Raw genomic sequence first — 22,545 nt, 5'->3', positions numbered from 1 at the left:
TTAACAACAATATAATGTAATTTGTAATACCTGTTACAGTTTAAAAACACTCATTTCATATGTTTTTCAGGGCTGTCCCCAATATTGGCCAGAAGAAGGAATGTTGAGATACGGTCCCATTCAGGTGGAATGCATGTCCTGTTCAATGGACTGTGATGTAATAAACAGAATTTTCAGGATATGCAACTTAACAAGGGTAAGGAGTATATTTCTGACTAGCAGAGAAGTCCTGCCATTGGGATTCAATTGACATTCTCTCTTCCAACTCCTTACAGCAGTTTTGTGTGCTTTTCCTAAGTGTCAAGGATGCCCCAGAATAATGTGTGGCACAGCGGACTATAGCAGGAATGAAGTTTTGAAAATAACTGGGGATCCAACGTTATGCATAATGTGCATGGCCATATTTTGATTCTTTATTTACATCTTTTTGTCCATTTGGCAAGCCATCATTTTCTAATTCTGGCTGCTTTTAGGTTTTATGTTCCTTTTTAAAACATTTCCCCCAAAATTGGCCAGGTTAATAATAATGTTTTGGAAACACTAAGTAGTTTATTGTAGTTTTGTCTCTCCTTGACACTGTTACTTGATTGGATCCAAACTTCTGTAATTGGAAGGAGACCACAAAAGCACATCTCCCCTATTGTTCCTATTTCCTAGAAGCCCCCTGTTATCTCCCTGTTTGCAACATTCTGTTTAGGTTGGTTCCCTGACACTCTGCAGCAGTTTTTTGAGGACTAGAGATCACTGGTTCCATTCATGGAAGTGTCATTCTAACCCGTTATCTTTTCTTGTTAGTTTCTGACAAAGTTTTTGTTGTTGTTTAGTTTTTGTTACCATTCTTTGTTTTAGACACATTACACTAACATGTGCCTGTTTATGTTCATCAGCCTCAAGAAGGCTATTTGATGGTCCAGCAGTTCCAGTATCTGGGATGGGCATCTCACAGGGACGTGCCAAGTTCCAAACGATCATTCTTGAAGTTAATTCTTCAGGTTGAAAAGTGGCAAGAAGAATGTGAAGAAGGAGAAGGTAGAACCATTATTCACTGCCTGTAAGTGTGATTTAGCATCTATCTTAAACTTCTTCATATTGCAAGTTAGACTTCTTCAAGATCAGAGTTCTGAGTATAGCTGAAGACCTAGAATGCTGAGTGCTTCCTGCTTTTGAGGGGACAAATTTGTTTGTTAGGGGTCTGGGAGTGATGTTGAATCCTACAACATGTTCTGCCATTTCCGAGTAACGCTGGTCTTGGCCCCATACTTGGCCTCATCAAATCTGATCACACTTATCCACACTAGGGGTGTGCATTCAGATACACACAAGCCAAAAATATACACAAAAATACCTCAGCATCCCAAATGTATCAAGGATTTTTTTTGGGGGGGGGAAATAGTCCCCAAAAAATCCCATAAATATTCAGGAATTACTAAAAAGATTGGAAGATAGCATTTGCAGGCTCCCAGGGACTGTTTTTGCTTTTTTCCCCCTTCCTCTCCCTTTTTGTTTTGAGGGGTGTCCTATGGGCTTCCCAGAAGCTTTTGTCAATTTCAAATGAGTCTTGTAAGTTTCAAGCATTGTTTTTTCTTTGCAATCCTTATTTCATGTCCCCTTCCCATTTTCTTGCACAGAGCTTGCAAAATAATTCCCCCCCCTTACTTGGATTTGTTCTGATTCCATGCTTTGAGGCTTGACATCAGTCCTGTGAAGCTTGAACTGCCACAGTGGTACTGGGTTCTTCTGGGCATTCTGTACACCACAACTGGTATTGAGCTTACAAAGTCTACCTGCTTTGCTTGGATTTGTTGTGATTCCATGCTCTCAGGCCTGGTGTCAGTCCTGTTTAAACTTGAAATGTCACAGTGGCTCTGGATTCTGCTAGGCATTCTGTGCACTGCAGCTGATTGTGTTGGACTTGCAAAAATGCCCACCCCACACACACCCCTTAGGTTTGTACTACAAAGATTCTCTGGTGACAATTATCTTTTGCTTACACTACCACAGTGTACACTGCAATTGCTTTTGCTGGGCTTGAGCCCCCCACCCCCTTCAGTTTTCACTGCAGAGATTCTCTGATTTGATTTTGGTTCTGTTTGGCTTGAAACATTGGCTTGTGGTTCTGCTGGGATTACTGAGCTCTGCAGTGGTTCTGTTGGACTTATTATTGTTTTCAGTGATTGCTGCTTGCAGGCATGACTTTTTGCCCTGGAATCAGCTTGCGGAGGGGTGGGGTGGTCTTTTTTTCTTCACTATGCCTCAGCTACAGTATCAGTGTCAGTTCCAAAGAATGCCAGGCCTCGTCAGGAGTCCTGAGTCTTCTCCTTAGCAAGCTCCCCATAAATGAGCCAGGCACACTTTGCAGAGTTCTGGGACTAGCAAACAAAAGGTCATCAAAATAATGCATAACTTTTAACTGACCTGGCGTTACGTATGAAAGTGAGGAAAGCCTTATCAAAATTATCAAAGTGATTATGAGGAGAGCCTTATCAAAATAAAAGTGCCCTTGAACTGAAAGTCCAGCAATTCATAATCCACTGGATGCAGAGGAAGAAACCTGAACATGGACTTTATATTACACTTTCCTAGACAGTGGCTCTCATCCCACTGGATTGAAAATGTTCACGCTGAGTCAAAGGATGCATATTGAATTGATCACAGCTCTCCCTGAATTCCATCACCGACCAACTCTCCCTAAGGATATAATGAATAGTAAATAATCCTGTACTCCCCCAGGGCTTTCTTTGGCACTTCACTGGGGGGAGACATCCTAAAATCATTATTTGACAAGGTTACAGGAGGAGTCATGATTCTACCTGCATACTTCTCCAGTAATTTATCTCTAACTGCATGCTCAAGGCCCTTGACTAACTTCAAGGTCTTAGTTTTGTAGAAGCAGTATGAGCCAGAATAAGGAATATGAAAAACAGCACTAAAATCTTTCCAGCAACCACATCCTGCTTATTGGGGTACTTACCCTACCAAAGTTTAGGGCATCAAGCCATATTGGGCTGAAGACCCTTTGAAGATCCTCTACCGGTGCCTTCCTCCTTACCTGCCAAGGGTCTGCACCTTGGGCATTCTGACCCTGTACGATTTCTGCCCCACCAATTGCATGTATGGCCAAAGTGGTATTGCTTCCTAGAGCAGCCCCTGGCAGTGTTGTTCTGTTGTGCTGTTAGTTGACAATAACAAATACTGAAACCATGGGAGTAACAAATCCGTAATATCAAGTAAACTTACAGTGCTAGCAAATTATTATGTCTATTAAATAGTATACAATTCTTTACTGTTTTGTAAGCACCTCAATATTTTACACAACAGCTTTATGATAACACCAGTGTAACAGACACTTAACAATGGTTATAAACAATTTTCCAAAAGAACTGTGATGATGCTATATGAACATATGACTTCAATGTGGTTGCAGTGCTTGCAAAAATTATCTCCATATTTGTCCACTGATGGTATTGAATGTCTGCACAGTCTGTTTCAGTCCTTTCTCAAAAGGATGTGGATTCTTTGAGTATGCAGTGTCTTTATTGGCGTCCTCTGTTTTGCCCCACCTTATCTCACTACACTGACCAGCTCAATTAATCATGCTCCACTTATCCTTCTTTTAGTACATCATAATTCAAGTACTCGGCTCACTTTTCTCTATGAAAAGCCATTGTACATAGAGAAAAGTGAGGAGAGTACTTGAATTAGGATAAATGGAGTGTGATTAATTGAGCTGGTCAGTGCAGTGAGACAAGACAGAAGCAAGACAGAAGACACCAAAAAAGACACCACATACTCAAAGAATCCACATCCCTTTGAGAAAGGACTGAAACAGACTGTGCAGACATTCAATACCATCAGGGGACAAATACTGAGAGAATTTTTGCAAGCACTGCAACTACATCGAGCTCACATGCTTATATAGCATCCTCACAGCTCATACTTGATATTATGGAGCTGTTAGTTGAGGTAACAGGTATCCAAATTTGTCCATTTCTTAGCCTCCACCACTGATAGCCCTGGCCCTTGTGGTCAGTGGCCAACATAATTAGCACCACTCAGAAGGGTACATCATAGCATTGCTACCAAGGCAATGTCTTGTGCTGGTTTTTATTACCTTTCCAACTTTTATTCTTCCTTATTTATGTAATAATTATGATATTCTATTTTTATTGTCACAATTTATGTGACCTTTAACCTTCCCTGAGCCCCCTTGTAAGGCGAGCAGGATATGTGGAATAAAATAAATAAATAAACCAGCCAGGATTGAACTGCCTGACTGTTGCCACAAGCAGGAGGCACCTCCTGCCCACTATCGGAGTATCTCACTGTCAAAGAGTGAACAGCACCCAAACACTGGAATCAGAGCTGTTGGTTGTCCATATATCAGACTACTTCAGGGTCTAATGCTGCCTTTGTGCCAAACGTCTCATCATAACATAGCTGACGTCATCCAGAATACTCCATATATGCTCTGTGGATAATATCCATATACTTTATCAAGACTGAAGCCCTTACAGGCTGCCCTTGAGCCACCACTGCAATGTAAGTATTATAAGCGGTGAGCCAGTTGTTCCAACACTTCTCTGCTGGCCTTTTCCTAATCCTTTCCTGCCCTGTAGAAAAATTAGGATGCTGGGCACCGTGCTCATGGCCCAAGCTCCTTTCTTCATTGGACAATAGCTGTACGGAAGGTCTCTTGGCAGGAGCTGCCTTTTGGCAGGTCCACCTCTCTTCTGCAGTGCTCCCTTGAACATATGAAGCTGCCTTATACTGAATCAGACCCTTGGTCCATCAAAGTCAGTATTGTCTACTCAGACTGGCAGCAGCTCTCCAGGGTCTCAAGCTGAAGTTTTCCACAACTATTTGCCTGGACCCTTTTTTTGAGATGCCAGGGATTGAACCTGGGACCTTCTGCTTCCCAAGCAGATGCTCTACCGTCCCTCCCCCTTCTCCTACAAAGAAACAGCTCAATTAATTGCCTGAGAAGCTACACTTGAACTCCAGCCTCTCTGCTCCACTGACAGTTCTACTACACCAGAAGCACCCCCTTTAAAATATTTATTTTGTTTTAGAACCCTTAATTTGTTCATGCTTCTTTTGACTATACATTAATTCTGAATACCTAAGAACTATTAACTATGCATGCTCTTTATCAATTATGCCCAAACTCTGTAATTAAATGCAACCTATAATCTATTATACAAGCACTGTAGTGCACCTCCAATAATTAGCTGTGCCAAAACCACTTAATGGGGGGGGGGTGTTATTTAACACAACTGTATAGAAATTCCAAAATCAACTGTTCTACACCCTCTAATCAACTATATAGAAAACCCCTTAGTCACCTTATGCAGAACAATCCATTTAGCAGAAAAGATTTTTAACTATACAGAATTAACTATACAAAAGAAAAACTATTTATCAAGTTATATTGGGGAAAAAAAACCCTTGATCAAGAGGGGAAAAAACTTAATCAGGTATACAAGAGATCTTTAACAATGAAGGAATTCCCTTTTTTCTGAAGCAAAAACCCCAGTTAATCTTACCAAATTCTTAATTCATAAAACCAACAATACCAAATGTTATTACTAACTCTAGAAACCTTACTAATTTAACAAAATTACACTTTGCATATATTTATTTATTTTTAATAACAGTTCTTTAGTAATGTTGGGATTGATTTATTGTCAGCTGCTGGCACTTAAAAGGGCCAGTTGCCTTTAACTCCAGAGGCCTGCGTATTGACCATATGGTGACTTGCCTGCCTGGTGCGAAGGTAGCAGACATTACGCGTGTAGTAGATAGGCTGATAGACAGTGCTGGGGAGGAGCCTGTGGTCATGGTGCATGTTGGCACCAATGATGTGGGGAAATGCAGTCGTGAGGTCCTGGAGGAGAAATTTAGGCTGCTAGGTGGGAGACTTAAGGCCAGGACCTCCAAGGTGGCCTTCTCGGAAGTGCTACCTGTTCCACGTGCAGGGCAGGAGAGACAGGCGCAAATTAGAAGTCTCAATGTGTGGATGAGACGATGGTGTAAGGAGGAAGGGTTTAAGTTTGTTAGGCACTGGGATGCTTTCTGGAACAAGCCGGAGCTGTACAAAAGAGACGGTCTCCACTTGTCTCCGGATGGAACCAGGCTGCTGGCGCTTAAAATCAAAAAGGTGGCAGAGCAGTTTTTAAACTAAATCTTGGGGGAAAGCCGACAGGAGATGGAATGTCTCTGGTTCGGGAGGACTCGTCTCAAAGAGATGAAGGGTTGGCTTCTATTTTTCTACCGAGTAACGGATCAGAGTTGTCCACTGTGATGGTGACAAACAGTATGGACTGTCTGCTAGAGTCTCGAGGCGGCAGCAGAGAGGAGCCGGGCCTAGCTTGCTTGGGATATTATAAATGTTTGTATGCAAATGCTAGAAGTGTCCGAAGTAAAATTGGTGAATTGGAATGTTTAGTGTTGGGAGAAAACATAGACATTGTGGGAATTTCAGAAACTTGGTGGAATGAGGAGAATCAGTGGGACACGGTGATTCCTGGATATAAGTTATATCGGAAGGATAGGGAGGGAAGGGTTGGAGGTGGGGTGGCTCTGTATGTCAGAGAGGATATACGGTCCAGTAAAACTGAGGTCAGAGAATTAGATTCCCTTTTAGAAATGCTTTGGGTTGAAATAGAGGGCCCAAAAGGAAATTTAACTATGGGAGTTTGTTATCGCCCACCAAATCAAAAGAGAGAGGACGATTATAATATGATGGAGGGATTAAAGATAGCGGCTAAACGTAAAAACTGTGTCGTAATAGGTGATTTTAACTACCCGCAGATTGATTGGGTCAATATGTGTTCTGGTCGAGAGAAAGAGATTGAGTTTCTTGATGCTCTCAATGACTGTGCTATGGAGCAGATGGTCTCAGAACCTACCAGGGGTGGGGCGATCCTGGATCTGGTCCTAAGTAATGCCCAAGACTTGGTGAGAGACGTAAAAGTGATTGCGCCGCTTGGGAACAGTGACCATAATGTTATTGATTTCACCATTTGTATAAATAGGGAGTTGCCCAAAAAGACCGCCACAACCACATTTAACTTTAAAAGGGGTAAATTCTCTGAGATGAGGAGGCATGTGAGGAGGAAACTGAAAGGAAAGGTAAATACGGTCAAAACCCTTGGGGAAGCTTGGAGACTATTTAAAACTATAATCCTAGAAGCTCAGATAAAATACATACCACAAGTTAGGAAAGGCACAAGCAGGTATAAGAAGAGGCCAGCATGGTTAACAAACAAAGTAATGGAAGCTGTAAAAGGTAAGAAGGACTCCTTTAGGCGGTGGAAAACCAGTCCAAGTGAGATTAATAAAAGGGAACACAGGCAGTGGCAAATCAAATGCAAGACTGTGATCAGGCAAGCAAAAAGGGACTATGAGGAGCATATTGCAAAAAACATAAAGACCAACAATAAAAATTTCTTCAAATATATTAGAAGTAGGAAACCAGCCAGGGAAGCAGTGGGGCCCTTGGATGACCATGGGGTAAAAGGATTACTGAAGGAGGATGGGGAAATGGCTGAGAAGCTGAATGCATTTTTTGCCTCCGTCTTCACCGTGGAAGATGAGAAGTGTTTGCCCGCCCCAGAACCACTAATATTGGAAGGGGTGTTGAAAGACCTGAGTCAGATTGAGGTGACAAAAGAGGAGGTCCTACAACTAATAGACAAATTAAAAACTAATAAGTCACCGGGTCCGGATGGCATACATCCGAGAGTTCTGAAAGAACTCAAAGTTGAACTTGTGGATCTTCTAACAAAAATCTGTAATCTTTCATTGAAATCTGCCTCCGTTCCTGAGGACTGGAAGGTAGCAAATGTCACCCCCATCTTTAAAAAGGGTTCCAGAGGAGATCCGGGAAATTACAGGCCAGTCAGTCTGACTTCAATACCGGGAAAGTTGGTAGAAACCATTATCAAGGACAGAATGAGTAGGCACATTGATGAACACGGGTTATTGAGGAAGACTCAGCATGGGTTCTGCAAGGGAAGATCTTGCCTCACTAACCTGTTGCATTTCTTTGAGGGGGTGAACAAACATGTGGACAAAGGAGACCCGATAGATGTTGTTTACCTTGACTTCCAGAAAGCTTTTGATAAAGTTCCTCATCAAAGGCTCCTTAGAAAGCTTGAGAGTCATGGAGTAAAAGGACAGGTCCTCTTGTGGATCAAAAACTGGCTGAGTAATAGGAAGCAGAGAGTGAGTATAAATGGGCAGTCTTCGCAGTGGAGGACGGTAAGCAGTGGGGTGCCGCAGGGCTCGGTACTGGGTCCCATCCTCTTTAACTTGTTCATAAATGATTTAGAGTTGGGAGTGAGCAGTGAAGTGGCCAAATTTGCGGATGACAGTAAATTGTTCAGGGTGGTGAGAACCAGAGAGGATTGTGAGGAACTCCAAAGGGATCTGTTGAGGCTGGGTGAGTGGGCGTCAACGTGGCAGATGCGGTTCAATGTGGCCAAGTGCAAAGTAATGCACATTGGGGCCAAGAATCCCAGCTACAAATACAAGTTGATGGGGTGTGAACTGGCAGAGACAGACCAAGAGAGAGATCTTGGGGTCATGGTAGATAATTCACTGAAAATGTCAAGACATTGTGCGTTTGCAATAAAAAAGGCCAACGCCATGCTGGGAATTATTAGGAAGGGAATTGAAAACAAATCAGCCAGTATCATAATGCCTCTGTATAAATCGATGGTGCGGTCTCATTTGGAGTACTGTGTGCAGTTCTGGTCGCCCCACCTCAAAAAGAATATTATAGCATTGGAGAAAGTTCAGAAAAGGGCAACTAAAATGATTAAAGGGCTGGAACACCTTCCCTATGAAGAAAGGTTGAAACGCTTAGGGCTCTTTAGCTTGGAGAAACGTCGACTGAGGGGTGACATGATGGAAGTTTACAAGATAATGCATGGGATGGAGAAAGTAGAGAAAGAAGTACTTTTCTCCCTTTCTCACAATACAAGAACTCGTGGGCATTCGATGAAATTGCTGAGCAGACAGGTTAAAACGGATAAAAGGAAGTACTTCTTCACCCAAAGGGTGATTAACATGTGGAATTCACTGCCACAGGAGGTGGTGGCGTCCACAAGCATAGCCACCTTCAAGAAGGGGTTAGATAAAAATATGGAGCAGAGGTCCATCAGTGGCTATTAGCCACAGTGTGTGTGTGTGTGTATATATATATATATATATATATATATTTGGCCGCTGTGTGACACAGAATGTTGGACTGGATGGGCCATTGGCCTGATCTAACATGGCTTCTCTTATGTTCTTATGTTCTTAGGCCTGCAGGCTATTCTGAAGTGGCTCCCAGTAAAATGCCACTGCTTTTGCTAGCAGTTGCCACCCTGCCCAACGAAGGCGAGACTCTCAGCCCACCACTCACTACATTCTGTGCAGCAAAATTCCCACAAGTAATGGCCACCACCTGAAGGTGAAACCAGACTGAAGTCAGGCTGATTGGCCAGCCAGGGGTGGGGCGAGTGTTACTACACAACAGCCCAGGTCTCCAATGCTACCTCCACAACAGCTTCAGATAGTGCCCCGAAAGAAAAGCCTGCACTAAAAGCACCTGTTGCTGCATGGAGATTGCCTTAATGTGGATCTAAAAAGGAGGAAGTGGGAAATTGAGGCATATGAGGGGGGGCAGGTTGAAAAGAGTGGGGTAAACTCCACCAGAAACTCCCTGAAACAAGAACACTAGTCGTCTCAAGCCATGCATACACATGGTACACACACACACCGTTTAATACCCTTGGCAAGTGAGCACCCACAATTTATCCAAGCAAGTGAAAAGTCAAGTGATCCAACAGGCAGAGCTTTATCTCCACTCCTCAGCTGTGCTAGCTAAAGCCTGTGTGAGATGGGTGTGGGTTCTCTAAATAGCCACTTAGCATCCTCTCCTCATTTGCTGGAGACTCTCCAATCAAGAGTATCCTGTGCCTCCTTTGAAAGGAAGGCCCATCTGCTTCATGGGAGGCATATAACATTTTCTAGCTAGTGTATTTCCTTTTCCAAAATTGAAATCTGTAACTTTTCAGCAGAGTGGTAAAGCTGCAGTACTGCAGTCCTAAACTCTGCTCATGACCTAAGTTTGATCCCAGTGGAAGCTGGGTTCAGGTAGCCAGCTCCAGGTTAACTCAGCCTTTCATCCTTCTGAGGTCGGTAAAATGAGTACCCAGCTTGCTGGGGGGGAAAGTGTAGATGACTAGGGAAGACAATGGCAAAACCACCTCGTAAAAAAGTCTGCCGTGGAAATATGAAAGCAACATCACACCAGAGTCAGAAATGACTGGTGCTTGTACAGGGGACTACCTTTACTTTAACAACACTATACAAGACTGCAAACATCATGTACCGTACTCAATTGGAAACTTGGACTTCATTATATTTTATCAGGATTTTAGAGAGAGTTACTTATGTATCTGTTTACATATTTAGCTAATAGCTTGGATCCCACCTAGAATTTCTGCAGGTGCAAGGGGTTTTTTTGCTAGTTGTCCCCTCCCCCCCCCTTCCTGAGGGTTCCTCATCTCCCAAGAGCAGCATTTTGTAGGTATTTAAGGTAGCCATAGACGATCTGCAAAAATTGAGCACCCCCTCCCCACTTCGTGTGTGCATGGAAATTCTAGGTGAAATCTAAGCCAATAGCTTTCATATTTCATCTGTATACGTTTCATTAGTTGAACTTTGGCCTCCCTTTTTCTCAGGTCTGTCATATGTTTTATGCACTGTTATATGTGGTACATGGAAAAAAAACCCTAGTTTTTTACAAAATGTTATTGTCCTTTTTGTGCTTAGGAATGGTGGTGGACGAAGTGGAATGTTCTGTGCCATAGGCATTGTAGTGGAAATGCTTAAAAGACAGAATGTTGTTGATGTTTTCCATGCAGTAAAAACGTTACGGAACAGTAAGCCAAACATGGTAGAAACACCGGTGAGTTCATGAATTTGGAATATTTTTTTAAGTAGGCAACCAATGAAATTTAATGTATGAAAAAAGTAACCCAGATGGAAGCATTCTTCTATATTAACAGTTAACATTATCTGTAAATAATTCAATAAAACAATTGTTATATTTTAATAAACTGTAAATCTAAGTAAACTTGTACTTTTTCCCATCCAACAAATGCCTGAAGATCTTTCTTTGTATATGAAGCATGTATGGCTTTGGTTAGCCTCTGCAAGTTTCAAAACACTCATTGCAGCAGTCTGTTGCCATTTCCTACTGTACTTGCATGATATACGTTACATCGGGACATTACTCTTGACTATCCATAGACATAATTATGGTCATTGTGGAAAAGGAAATGGCTGGAAAGTATTAAGGAGAGAAACTAAAAGGCCACTCTAGGGAGGGCACGAAAGAAAAGGGCACAGTCATTCCCTTCCAAGTGATTCTGCCTTTTCATAGAGGAGCTATGATGGTTATGCAGTCTGAATCTTTCTGGCAGTCTTTTCTTCCAGAAGTCAACTATGAAAATTTTGGTAGAGGTCAAAGGTTATTTTGGGACATTAGTAGGTGCAGGCAGATGATAAGATATACAAATATACACCCCTTCAACGGCATCTGGATTGAGGCGGCTTGGCAGTACTGATGCTGTTAGACCTATCGGCAGCGTTAGATACGGTCGACCATCGGTTGCTGACCTGCCGCCTTGTCGACGTGGGGATTCAGGGGCGGGCCTTACAATGGCTTTCCTCTTTCCTTGATGGTCGGGAACAAAGGGTGGTGATTGGGGGTGAACTGTCCTGGAGACACACGCTTGATTGCAGAGTGCTTCAAGGGGCGGTGCTTTCCCCGATGTTGTTTAACATCTACATGCGCCCCCTTGCCCAGATTGTCCAAAGGTATGGGTTGGGTTGTCATCAGTACGCTGATGACACCCAGCTCTATCTACTTATGGACAGCCGGCCTGCCTGTGCCCCAGAAAATTTGGACCGGGCATTACAGGCCGTGGCTAGGTGGCTCAGGCTGAGTGGATTGAAGCTGAATCCGGAGAAGACAGAGGTCCTTTGCTTGAGTTGTCGTGGCCCGGGAGGGGAAATCCTCCTGCCAGTTTTTGATGGTGCACCACTGACAGCGGCACACAAGGTCAAGAGTCTGGGGGTACTATTGGAGCCTTCCCTAACAATGGAGACTCGGATAGCAGCCACTGCCAAGTCCGCATTTTTTCATCTTAGGCGGGCGAGGCAGCTGTCCCCTTTCCTGGAGCACAATGATCTAGCAACGGTGATTCATGCCACGGTCACCTCGAGGTTGGACTACTGTAATGCCCTCTACATGGGGCCGCCCCTGTGCTGAACCCAGAAGTTGCAGTTAGTGCAGAATGCCGCCACCCAGCTGTTATTAGGGCTCCCAAGATGGGAGCACATTCGGCCGTGGCTCCGGGATCTGCACTGGCTGCCAATAATATACCGAGTCCAGTACAAGGTGCTGGTTATTACCTTTAAAGCCCTATATGGCCTAGGACCTGCCTACCTTAGGGACCGTCTCTCCCCACATGATCCCCAGAGAGTACTGAGATCGAGCTCTCATAATCTGCTTGTAATCCCCGGGCCAAAGGAGGCCCGTCGGAAATCCACCAGGGAGAGGGCCTTTTCAGTAATAGCTCCTTGCTGGTGGAACCAGCTGCCGGAAGAGGTGAGAGCCCTGCGGGACCTTGGGCAGTTCCGCAGGGCCTGTAAGACAGCCCTCTTCTGGCTGGCCTATAACTAATTGACATTGGAAACTTTATGGAAGGTTGTAGTGTAGCACTTTGGCAGATCGTTTGTTCTATATGTTTTACTATTTTATTGTTTTAAATTGTTGCAAACTGATGTATTTTAAAACCAAACTCTATGTTAGATTTTATATGTTGTAAGCCGCCCTGAGCCACTTCGATGGGAAGGGCAGGATATAAACAAATAAACTGAAACTGAAAACCCCTAGGTATAACCCAAATTGTCATTTTATTGGCAAATAGGGATGTGCAGATTCTAAACCAGAGGAGAATTCAGGAGGGGGACTGTAATTCTTGTCTTGCTTATTATTGTTGTTTTTTATTGTTGCTAATGAAACTCCATACACAGTTCTGTGGCACCTGTAGGGTTCATTCAAGTTACCAGTAGGCCAAACTGAACTATGATTCTGTACCAGTGTTCATTACAGACCCTTTGGAGGCTCAGAACATATATGGTGTTATTAGCAATAATCCTTTTATCTAAAAATCCAATGTGACTGTGTAGGACTGTGGTGGCCAAACTCAGGAAACACGTGTGGCTCTTTCACACATATTGTGCTACTCCCAGACAAGGAGGAACTTAATGCAGGCTTACTCACAAGTTAGTGTGCTTAATGTTAAGATCTCAGTCAGCCTGTGAGCTAACTCTGAGTGGCTAACCATGAAAACGGTGTCATAATAGGTGATTTTAACTACCTGCACATTGATTGGGTCAATATGTGTTTCAGTCAGGAGAAAGAGATTGAGTTTCTAGACACTCTCAGTGACTGTGCAATGGAGCAGATAGTTACAGAACCTACCTGTGGGACGGAGCAATCCTGGACTTCGTCCTATAATGCCCAAGACCTGGTGAGAGATGTAAAACTGATTTCATCGCTTGAGAACAGTGACCATAATGTTGTTGATTTCACCATTTGTATAGATAGGGAGTTGCCCAAAAAGACCAAAATAACCACTTTTAACTTTAAAAGAGGTTAATTCTCTGAGATGAGGAGGCATGTGAAGAGGAAACTGAAAGGAAAGGTAAATAGAGTCAAAACTCTTGAGGAAGCTTGGAGGCTATTTACAACTACAATTCCAGAAGCTCAGATAAAATATATACCACAAGTCAGGAAAGGCACAAATAGGAATTTTAAAAAGCCTGCATGGTTAACAAACAAATGGAAGCTATAAAAGGTAAGAAGGATTCCTTTGAGCGATGGAAAGCTAGTCCAAGTGAGGTTAATAAAAGGGATCACAGACTGTGGCAAATCAAATGCAAGTCTGCGATCAGGCAGGCAAAAAGGGAATATGAGGAGCATATTGCAAAAAACAAAAAGACCAACAATAAAAAATTATTCAAATACATTAGAAGCAGGAAACCAGTGAGGGAGGCAGTGGGGCCCTTGGATGACCAAGAGGTAAAAGGGCTATTGAAGGACAATAGGGAAATGACTGAGAAGATGAATGCATTTTTTGCCTCCATCTTCACTGTGGAAGTTGGGTTTGCCCACTCCAGAACCACTGATTTTGGGTGTTGAAAGACGTGAGTCAGATTGAGGTGATGAGAGAGGAGGTCCTACGACTGATAGATTATTTATTTATTTAGTAGGGTTATATTCCACCCTTTCCCATAACAGGCTCAGAGCAGATTTAAAAACTAATGTCACCAGCCCTGGATGGCTTACATCCAAGAGCTCTTGTGGATCTCCTGAAAAAACTATATAATCTTTCATTGAAATCTTCCTCCGTTCCTGAGGACTGGAAGATAGAAAATGCCACCCCCATCTTTAAAAAAAGGTTCCAGAGGAGATCTGGGAAATTACAGGCCAGTCAGTTTGACTTCAATACCAGAAAAGTTGGTGGAAACCATCATTAAAGAGAGAATTAGTAGGCACATAGATGAACAAAAGTTATTGAGGAAGTCTCAGCATGGGTTCTGTAAGGGAAGATCTTGTCTCACTAACCTATTAGAGTTCTTCAAGGGGGTGAACATGTGGACAAAGTTCTTCAAGGGGGTGAACATGTGGACAAAGGGGACTCAATAGATCTTGTTTACCTTGACTTCCAGAAAGCTTTTGATAAAGTTTCTCATCAAAGACTCTTTAGTAAGCCCCAAAGTCCTCTTGTGGATCAAAAACTGGCTGATTAATAGGAAACAGAGAGTGAGTATAAATGGGCAATTTTCAGAGTGGAGGGTGGTAAGCAGTGGTGTACTGCAGGGCTCAGTACTGGGTCCGATGCTTTTTAACTTGTTCATTAATTATTTGGAGTTGGGAGTAAGCAGTGAGGTGGCTAAGTTTGCAGATGACACCACATTGTTCAGAGTGGTGAGAACCAGAAAGGATTGTGAGGCACTCCAGTGGGATCTGTCAAGCCTGGGCGAGTGGGCGTCAACATGGCAAATGAGGTTCAACATGACCAAGTGTAAAGTAATGCACATTGGGGCCCAAAATCCTAACTATAAATTCAAGTTGATGGGGTGTGAACTGACGGAGACTGATCAAAAGAGAGATCTTGGGGTCATGGTAGATAACTCACTGACAATGTTGAGACAGTGTGAGACTGCAATAAAAAAGGCCAATATAATGCTGGGAATTATTAGGAAAGGAATTGAAAACATATCAGCCAGTATCATAATGCTCCTGTATAAATCAGTGATGCGACCTCATTTGGAATACTGTGTACAATTCTGGTCACCGCATCGCAAAAAAATTATTATAGCTTTGGGGAAAATGCAGAAAAGGGCAACTAGATTGATTAAAGGGTTGGAACACTTTCTCCATTATGAAAGGTTAAAAGGCTTGGAGTTCTTTAGCTTGGAGAAATGTTGACTGAGGGGTGACATGACAGAGGTTTGCAAGATTATGCATAGGATAAAGAAGTAGAGAAATTAGTACTTTTTCCCTTTCTCACAATACGAGAACTTGTGGACATTCAATGAAATTGCTGAGCAATCAGGTTAGAACTGATAGAAGGAAGTACTTCTTCATCCAAAGGGTGATTAACACATGGAATTCACTACCACAGGAGGTGGTGGCGGCTGCAAGCATTGACAGCTTCAAGAGGGGACTGGATAAAAATATGGAGCAGAGGTCCATCAGTGGCTATTAGCCACGGCGTATTGTTGGAACTCTCCGTCTGGGGCAATGATGCTCTGTATTCTTGGTGCTTGGGGGGGCACAGTGGGAGGGTTTCTAGTGTCCTGATAGACCTCCTGATGGTGCCTGTTTTTTTTGGGAGGGGGGGTAGCCACTGTGTGACACAGAGTGTTGGACTGAATGGGCTATTGGCTTGATCCAACATGTCTTCTTTTATATTCTTATGTTCACTGACCCATAGGTAAGCACATGGCTTTTTTTGTAGCAGAAACTCCTTTGCATATTAGGCCACACCCCCTGATTTAAGCAATCCTCCAAGAGCTTACAGGGCTCTTCGTACAGGGCCTACTGTAAAATCTTGGAGGATTGGCTATATCAGGGGTGTGTGGGCTAATATGCAAAGGCATTCCTGCTACAAAAAAAAAAGCCCTGGGTAAGCAACTATATCTGCCATGTGTGAAGCAGGGAAGGAGGGGGAAATAGGCAGGCTTGCAAGCTCTTCTCAACCACCACAGAGGTTGCCTGGAGATCTAGAGCAGGGAAAGAGAGTACAAGAGTTTAGTGAGCCACTGGAAGGAGGGATGGAAGTAAAGAGAGAAGTGCAAGGTTCCCCTTAGTTTCTTAGCTCTTATAGGAACTATATTTATTAACCTTTGTGTCAAGGCAAAGAGAGATGCGTAATGATGCAAATGGTGGTCAGTGATTTATATGTACGTGTGTATTTCCTTCTCCCTCTGGTGCCAAAAAATAATTCCCTAACCTTTCGCTATGGTAGTCATAACACCCAGCATTTGTTTGGGTTTTTTTTTTAAGTCTCCTTCTAAACTGGTCGTGGTGTAAAGTGCATACATATGTATTTTATCTTCCTGTCCAAAAAAAGTATTAAGAGTTTTAATAAAGACATGTGTGCATTATTTTTTGTCTTGTGGCTCTCAAACAGCTGATGTTTATTCTATATGGCTCTTGTGTTAAACAAGTTTGGCCACCCTGGTGTAGGGGTTTCCAAGATTAAGGGTTGATATAGTGGGGGCGGGGGGTATAGTTATTCCACTGAAATTTTTGTCTGCAGTTGCTAAATGAATGGAGTTGGGAGTTTTTGGTGTCTGTCATGTATTATCTGGGTGTCCTGACTTGATCACATACACAGCAGCTGTTCAGCTGGGTAAAGAAGCAAGCCAAGAAAACTAGTGTAGCATTGTCACCTGCCCTACATTCACCAAGAGTATCAGATAACAACTGAATAGAACAGAAAAACCTTTCAGAACATTTTCCCTACTTCCTGCTAGCAGTTCATAGTTTCTAGGCAATGATTATGAGGGATAGTGGATTTTATCCTCTTTTTTCAGAATAGAATTAAAGAGAAACAGTATCTTATCACTCATCTTAGAAAGGATCTGATTATCTTTTCCTCTCAGACTGCAGCCCTTGGAGGAAAACCCATCTTTTAGAATCCATATCTTTGTATAATCAAGCTGCAAAGCTATACATCCCTGCTTACCAGCTCATTGAAATTCAAATTTCTGTCTCTTTGACATTAAGGGTTTTTTCCCAGTTGCCAAAGTTAGCTGTACATTTCATTCAGATTAGCACCTTGCTGTAGTATTAAGATGTCAGTGCTAAGTGCTAAATACTGTTTGACTGTGTAAAATATGTTGTCTTTTTCCAGAGGATATATTCTCCAGTGATAATAAAAGCTGTGTTTCCTAACTGGTGTAACCGAACAACAAATCATAAGGAAGCCAATACATTTATTATTTCTGTGGCTAGCTGTCTTACAGTATGATTAGATCTCAAGCCCATGGCTAGCAGTAAATGCCTAAGAATTACCAAAAATCACACATAGCTGAAATAGGACAGCAGAGAAATAAATTTTAATGCAAATTTACCAGTGACCCATTTTTTAAAATAAAAAAGAACATACTTTAAAATGTAATGAGTGTCTAATTTTTACCCTCCTAGGAGCAATATCGTTTCTGCTATGATGTCGCTTTGGAGTACCTTGAATCGTCTTAATGTGAAAGGAGAGATGCAACTATGTGAACCAAATAATATGAAACTCAAAAAACTGTATTTTGGCATCGGCTGTTGAACCTGTGAAGAAAGATTTTAGTGAAGGGAAGACTTAATTTTTCAATGCAGAAGTATTTTTCTTAATAAATGGTGTACCTTAATAATGAAAAAGAGGACTATTTGTTTCCATGCAGTATGAAGATTCAGTGCCACATAAATAAGGAGCTGAGGCAGATCATATCTGTTGTTCTAGGCAGGACTTTTCAGTGTTTGTATATTCAGCTGTCTCTCAGTTACACTAGAGTCACCATCTGTTGCATGTACCTATTTCTATATGACATTTTATTTCTCTTTGTTCTTAATTTGATAAACGGTTCAAAGTAAAACAAAACTGTGCAGATTGATATTCTCTGTAAGTTCCACATGTTGCAAGAAATATATATATATCTACATATATATCTACATATATATATATGTAGAGAGAGAGATGTATGATAGATAACTGGCTTATTTTATTTTAATGTGCAATGATGGCCTGATCACAGAGTTCTTTATAAAGAAATCTAAGCATAAGCCAAAGACTCGTGTAAATATGTCTATATGAAAAAAAGCACATTGTATTTATTTACTGACATTCCTTCTATGATGGCTGAACAAAAACATTTTTCCCTCTTGGAAAGCTTTTTTTTTTTTTTTTTGCTGAAATCAAGTGTAAATGAATTTTGTAGATTATTTTTTGTATGTTTTTGTGTAAGTAGAAAGAGCCTTTTTATGGGTAGACCAGGAAACATTGGTATAGTGGTCTTTTGTGTGTGTTTACATGTTTGTGAATTAAATTCATGTCAACAGCTTGGTTATTGAAGGTCTATATAGGACCAAAATTGAAACCTCTTTCTCAAAATTTATAGTTTTTAATAATATAGATCAAATGGAAACTGCCTTGCTTATGGCCTTGCTTTTGACTTGCACAATGTGGGAAATAATCTCATTATAATTTTTAAGGGAACAAATGGTTAAAAAGAAATGCTTTGAAGCACAGGATTAAAAAAAAGCAAGCGATGTTTGTTAGGGAAAAAAATGGAAGTAAACCAACACCATTCTTTTACCATTGATGGACGGACTGAAGCTGCAGTCTTAGCACTGATGGCAAAGAAGTGAATGGAGCCTTCTCCCATGCCTACATTTAGAGACATTTGGAAGATTTTACAAGCAAGTCCCTTTGCTGCTTGAAGATTGTTCAACTGCAGTGAAAATTTCTGAAACTTTTAGCTGCATATGAACGTTTTCTTCCCATTCACAAAATAGTAGTTTAGGGTTGAAGTGATGGGAACCTTGTCCTCTGACAAAGCAACAACTGAACAGAGTCAAGCTGTAGGTATATAAAATTTCAGTGTTTTTATTCTACTCTTTGTATTCACATTCATACACCTGAACCTATTTTGCTAATGAAAATCATTCATTCCTTTATTCTATTGATTTTTATGATCAAGAGTAAATGACAAGGTGCTTATAAATACACATGTAAAGTAAGAGTGAATTAAAGGGTTTTTTAAATAAAATGTAGATGTCCTATTGTTTTCTGTTGTAATCAAGTTCTTTATAATTAAAAGCATTGTTCAGGAAGCTCATGGCCACATGGCAAATGTATGATGGAGGTAAAGCTTTGATAAGTTTCCTTCCAGTTAGTGCGTGAAGGTCCACTGATTTTGGGAATGCTGGACACCTAATTTGTCAAAGCATAATTATGGATTTAGGTGAAGTTATATTCAGGGACATCAATTTTATTGAATATATGCAAAAACATCCTCAAAGTATTATGCTGTATATAACAAGTTTATCAGTATAGATGAACTTATTTCATTTGCATTAGTTTCATCAATCTGTAATTGTGACACTCTCTAATTTTCAATGGAAAGTTCAAGTTAAATACTTGGGTCACCACCACTGCTCTGTATACTGCTGCTTGCCCATCTCTGCCCTGGCAAGTCATTTATTTCAAAAATACCTGTCTTGAAAGCTGAGGTGGGAGTAGTTACTGCTCTGTATAGTTCTATGTTTGTCCAAATAAGAGCAATATTCATTCATTTCATTAGCCGGAATATTGGCCAAATATGAAAACATGTAATTTATACTCTGCTGTTCCATTTCCACATGTATATGCCAAACAGAATTGCACAGGCCAACAATACTATAGAATATTATTAGCAAACAAAAGAAAAAAAAATCTCAACTCTATGCATTGAGACTCCTTCGTGCCTGTCTCTTTGGCCCTGTGTGTGGAACAGGTAACACTTCTGAGAAGCCACCTTGGAGGTCCTGGCCTTGAGTCTCCTGCCTAGCAGCAAGGAATCACATTTGAGGAATCCCCCAGGCTGGGGAATGTTGGTTTTAAAGTCAGGAATGAACGCTTGGCATTTCTTTGATACATTAACACATTTCAGTTGGCCAAGCTGGGCTTGGCAGACTTTTGGGATCCAAAAACTAAGGCTGTGATTGGTTAAAGTCTTATTTGACACACATATGAGGAGTCCGGGAAAGCTGTCCCTTTTAGAAAGCAGCTGTCCCTTTTGTGTGGTTCTGTGTGCAAAGCTATACAGAAGGACTGTCACCCACTCACACACTACACAATAGCTCACTGGAGGGCAATCTGTCTGAGTGAAGAGTGAAAATATCCTTTTGAAAAGCTGGGCAGAAACATAACAGAAGAGAAGGAAGCCATCTCCACTAATCAGAAGAAAAGCTTCACCTTCTAAGGCAGCCATCCAAAAATTGAATACAAGGAATGCAAGTTTGTACAGCACCACACAATTGGTTTTAACTAAACTGTTTCTGCGTGTAAGAAACCATGCAATATGAACAAAATCCATGTTTCTATTCTGATTTGTGGCAAAAGAGATTCTGTTTAAAAGTCATAGGAATTGGAAATCATAAGATGTTTTTATATGAACTGAAATGTTCTGGTCATCCACATACCATTACTGAGCAGGATAGTTATCTGCATTTTATTTAAAATCTTTATAAGTCCATCTTTCTCCTGACAAATCAAGATCTAAGGCTCTTTCTTCATTAAATTCTGCTCCAGATTTCGTGAGCACTCAATCCGTCTGCTACAGATCCGCATCACCTAAATTGGTTCTGCATTTAAAATATAGCTTCACACTTTACACAGGAAACAGTTTTACCTGTGGATTCTTACTTCTGTATTAGTGTTGTTTAATGTGTTTCTGGGATTGTGAAAGTATGTGGGGGAGCCCGCAAGAGTCCTTTTTCCCAAAGCATGTAGCCAGTCAGCCAATGCTGTCAGGAGAAGATGGGTGCGTGTGAATGAGTGTGAAACTGGTAGCGGAAGGAGCTCACAGGAGTCCTTTTTCCCATCAGAAATTGGTATGCCAGCCAGCACCATCTGGAGAAGATGCATGTGTGTGTGAATAACTGAGAGAGTGGTAGCAGGAGGGAACCCACGTAAATACTTTTTCCCATCAGAAATTGGTATGCCAGCCAGTGCCATCAGGAAAAAATGTGTGTGTGAATGAGAGTTGGAGAGGGAGTGCTAGCTACATTGCTCTCAATAATGCCTTGAGGTTCCACTCCAAACAATAAAGTGAAAGCATATAATTTTGTCTAAAAAAAAGTTTGCAATGCAAAAATAGTAAAAACGAGTCAGAAAGCAATTCTCAAATAAAGAAAACTATGGAACGCTGGAGAAAATAATCAACAGGAGGTGGAAGGGCGAAAAGACAACAATGAAAAGTAGGATGAAACTTTGGGGAGGCGTTTGAAAACCTGAAGGAAAAGTTCTACAACTAAGACTTCAATCTGGATATGGATAAAGTCCAGACCAAAACCAGTTTTGAGAACCACAGGGCAACAGCAGAGTGGAAGCAGTATTGGTACACATTCACATGAAACAAATTCAGAAGCTAGAAGAAACCATGAGGCAAGACAGAACTGAAGGCAGCAGGTTAAGTAGAAGTTCACTTTGGAATGTGCACAAAGAAAGGATTAAACAGCTAGTGCAGAAAGGGCCTAAGCCTGGCTTAGTGCAGGGCAAACAACAGAAAAGGGCTTGGTCACACAAAACAATGATTTATTTTAACTATCGTTACATTGTCAAACTTTCAGTTTGCAAACAATTACTCAGACCTTGTTTACCTAAACAAACCCTGGTTTCAACACCTTCCCTTTTCTCCTGTCTCATCTATAGTGATTTGGCTTACAATGTATGTATCACTGGAGTGCCTAAGAGAAAAGTCTCACTGCATTACCAGTTGACTTACTACCAGCTGACAGAGCCATGCCTCTTTCTCAAATGTTTGCCAAAGAAGCTGTATGACTTTTCGTGTTCTTTCTTCATGTCAGATCTGAGGATTCCAGTCTGCTGCTGCTTGATTTCACTCCCCACCCCCGTTCATACACACAAAAATTTGCCCCAAAACCCAACAGAAACCTCCTTTCCTCGAGTTTCCTTCTACTTCAATTCCATTGCACCCAAACATTCCATATCTGCCCCTTGGCAGGGTAGAATCTTGCAGAAGCTATTATATATATAGCACATGCACTCTCCTTCCCTGAGTTTCTTGTATTTCACAGCTTTTAATATTTATTTTATTATTAGATTTATATCCCACCCTCCCTGTAATGAGGAGCACCACCTGTCAGTCTCATACCAGGAGCATATTCACAGGCATATCCTTAAAAGCACCAAG

The 22,545-nt window shown here is 41.6% G+C and overlaps 1 protein-coding gene across 2 annotated transcripts in view; it reads left to right on the top strand.

Annotated features, from left to right (window-relative positions):
* Window positions 1-19,398, top strand: part of PTPRK (protein tyrosine phosphatase receptor type K) — a 755,588-nt gene extending 736,190 nt beyond the window's left edge. For both annotated transcript variants that reach the window (XM_060239139.1, XM_060239131.1), the window contains 4 exons: window positions 71-196; window positions 888-1,051; window positions 10,828-10,963; window positions 17,789-19,398. In XM_060239139.1, coding sequence (XP_060095122.1) covers window positions 71-196; window positions 888-1,051; window positions 10,828-10,963; window positions 17,789-17,842 — 480 coding nt within the window. In that variant the 3' untranslated portion in view covers window positions 17,843-19,398. The remainder of the gene's footprint in view (window positions 1-70; window positions 197-887; window positions 1,052-10,827; window positions 10,964-17,788) is intronic.
* Window positions 19,399-22,545: the final 3,147 nt, after the last annotated feature.

Source organism: Heteronotia binoei, chromosome 1 (assembly GCF_032191835.1).
Source record: "Heteronotia binoei isolate CCM8104 ecotype False Entrance Well chromosome 1, APGP_CSIRO_Hbin_v1, whole genome shotgun sequence".
NCBI lineage: Eukaryota > Metazoa > Chordata > Lepidosauria > Squamata > Gekkonidae > Heteronotia > Heteronotia binoei.
The sequence above is the reverse complement of the archived record's forward strand: the minus strand, read 5'-3'. Positions and strand labels throughout refer to the sequence as shown.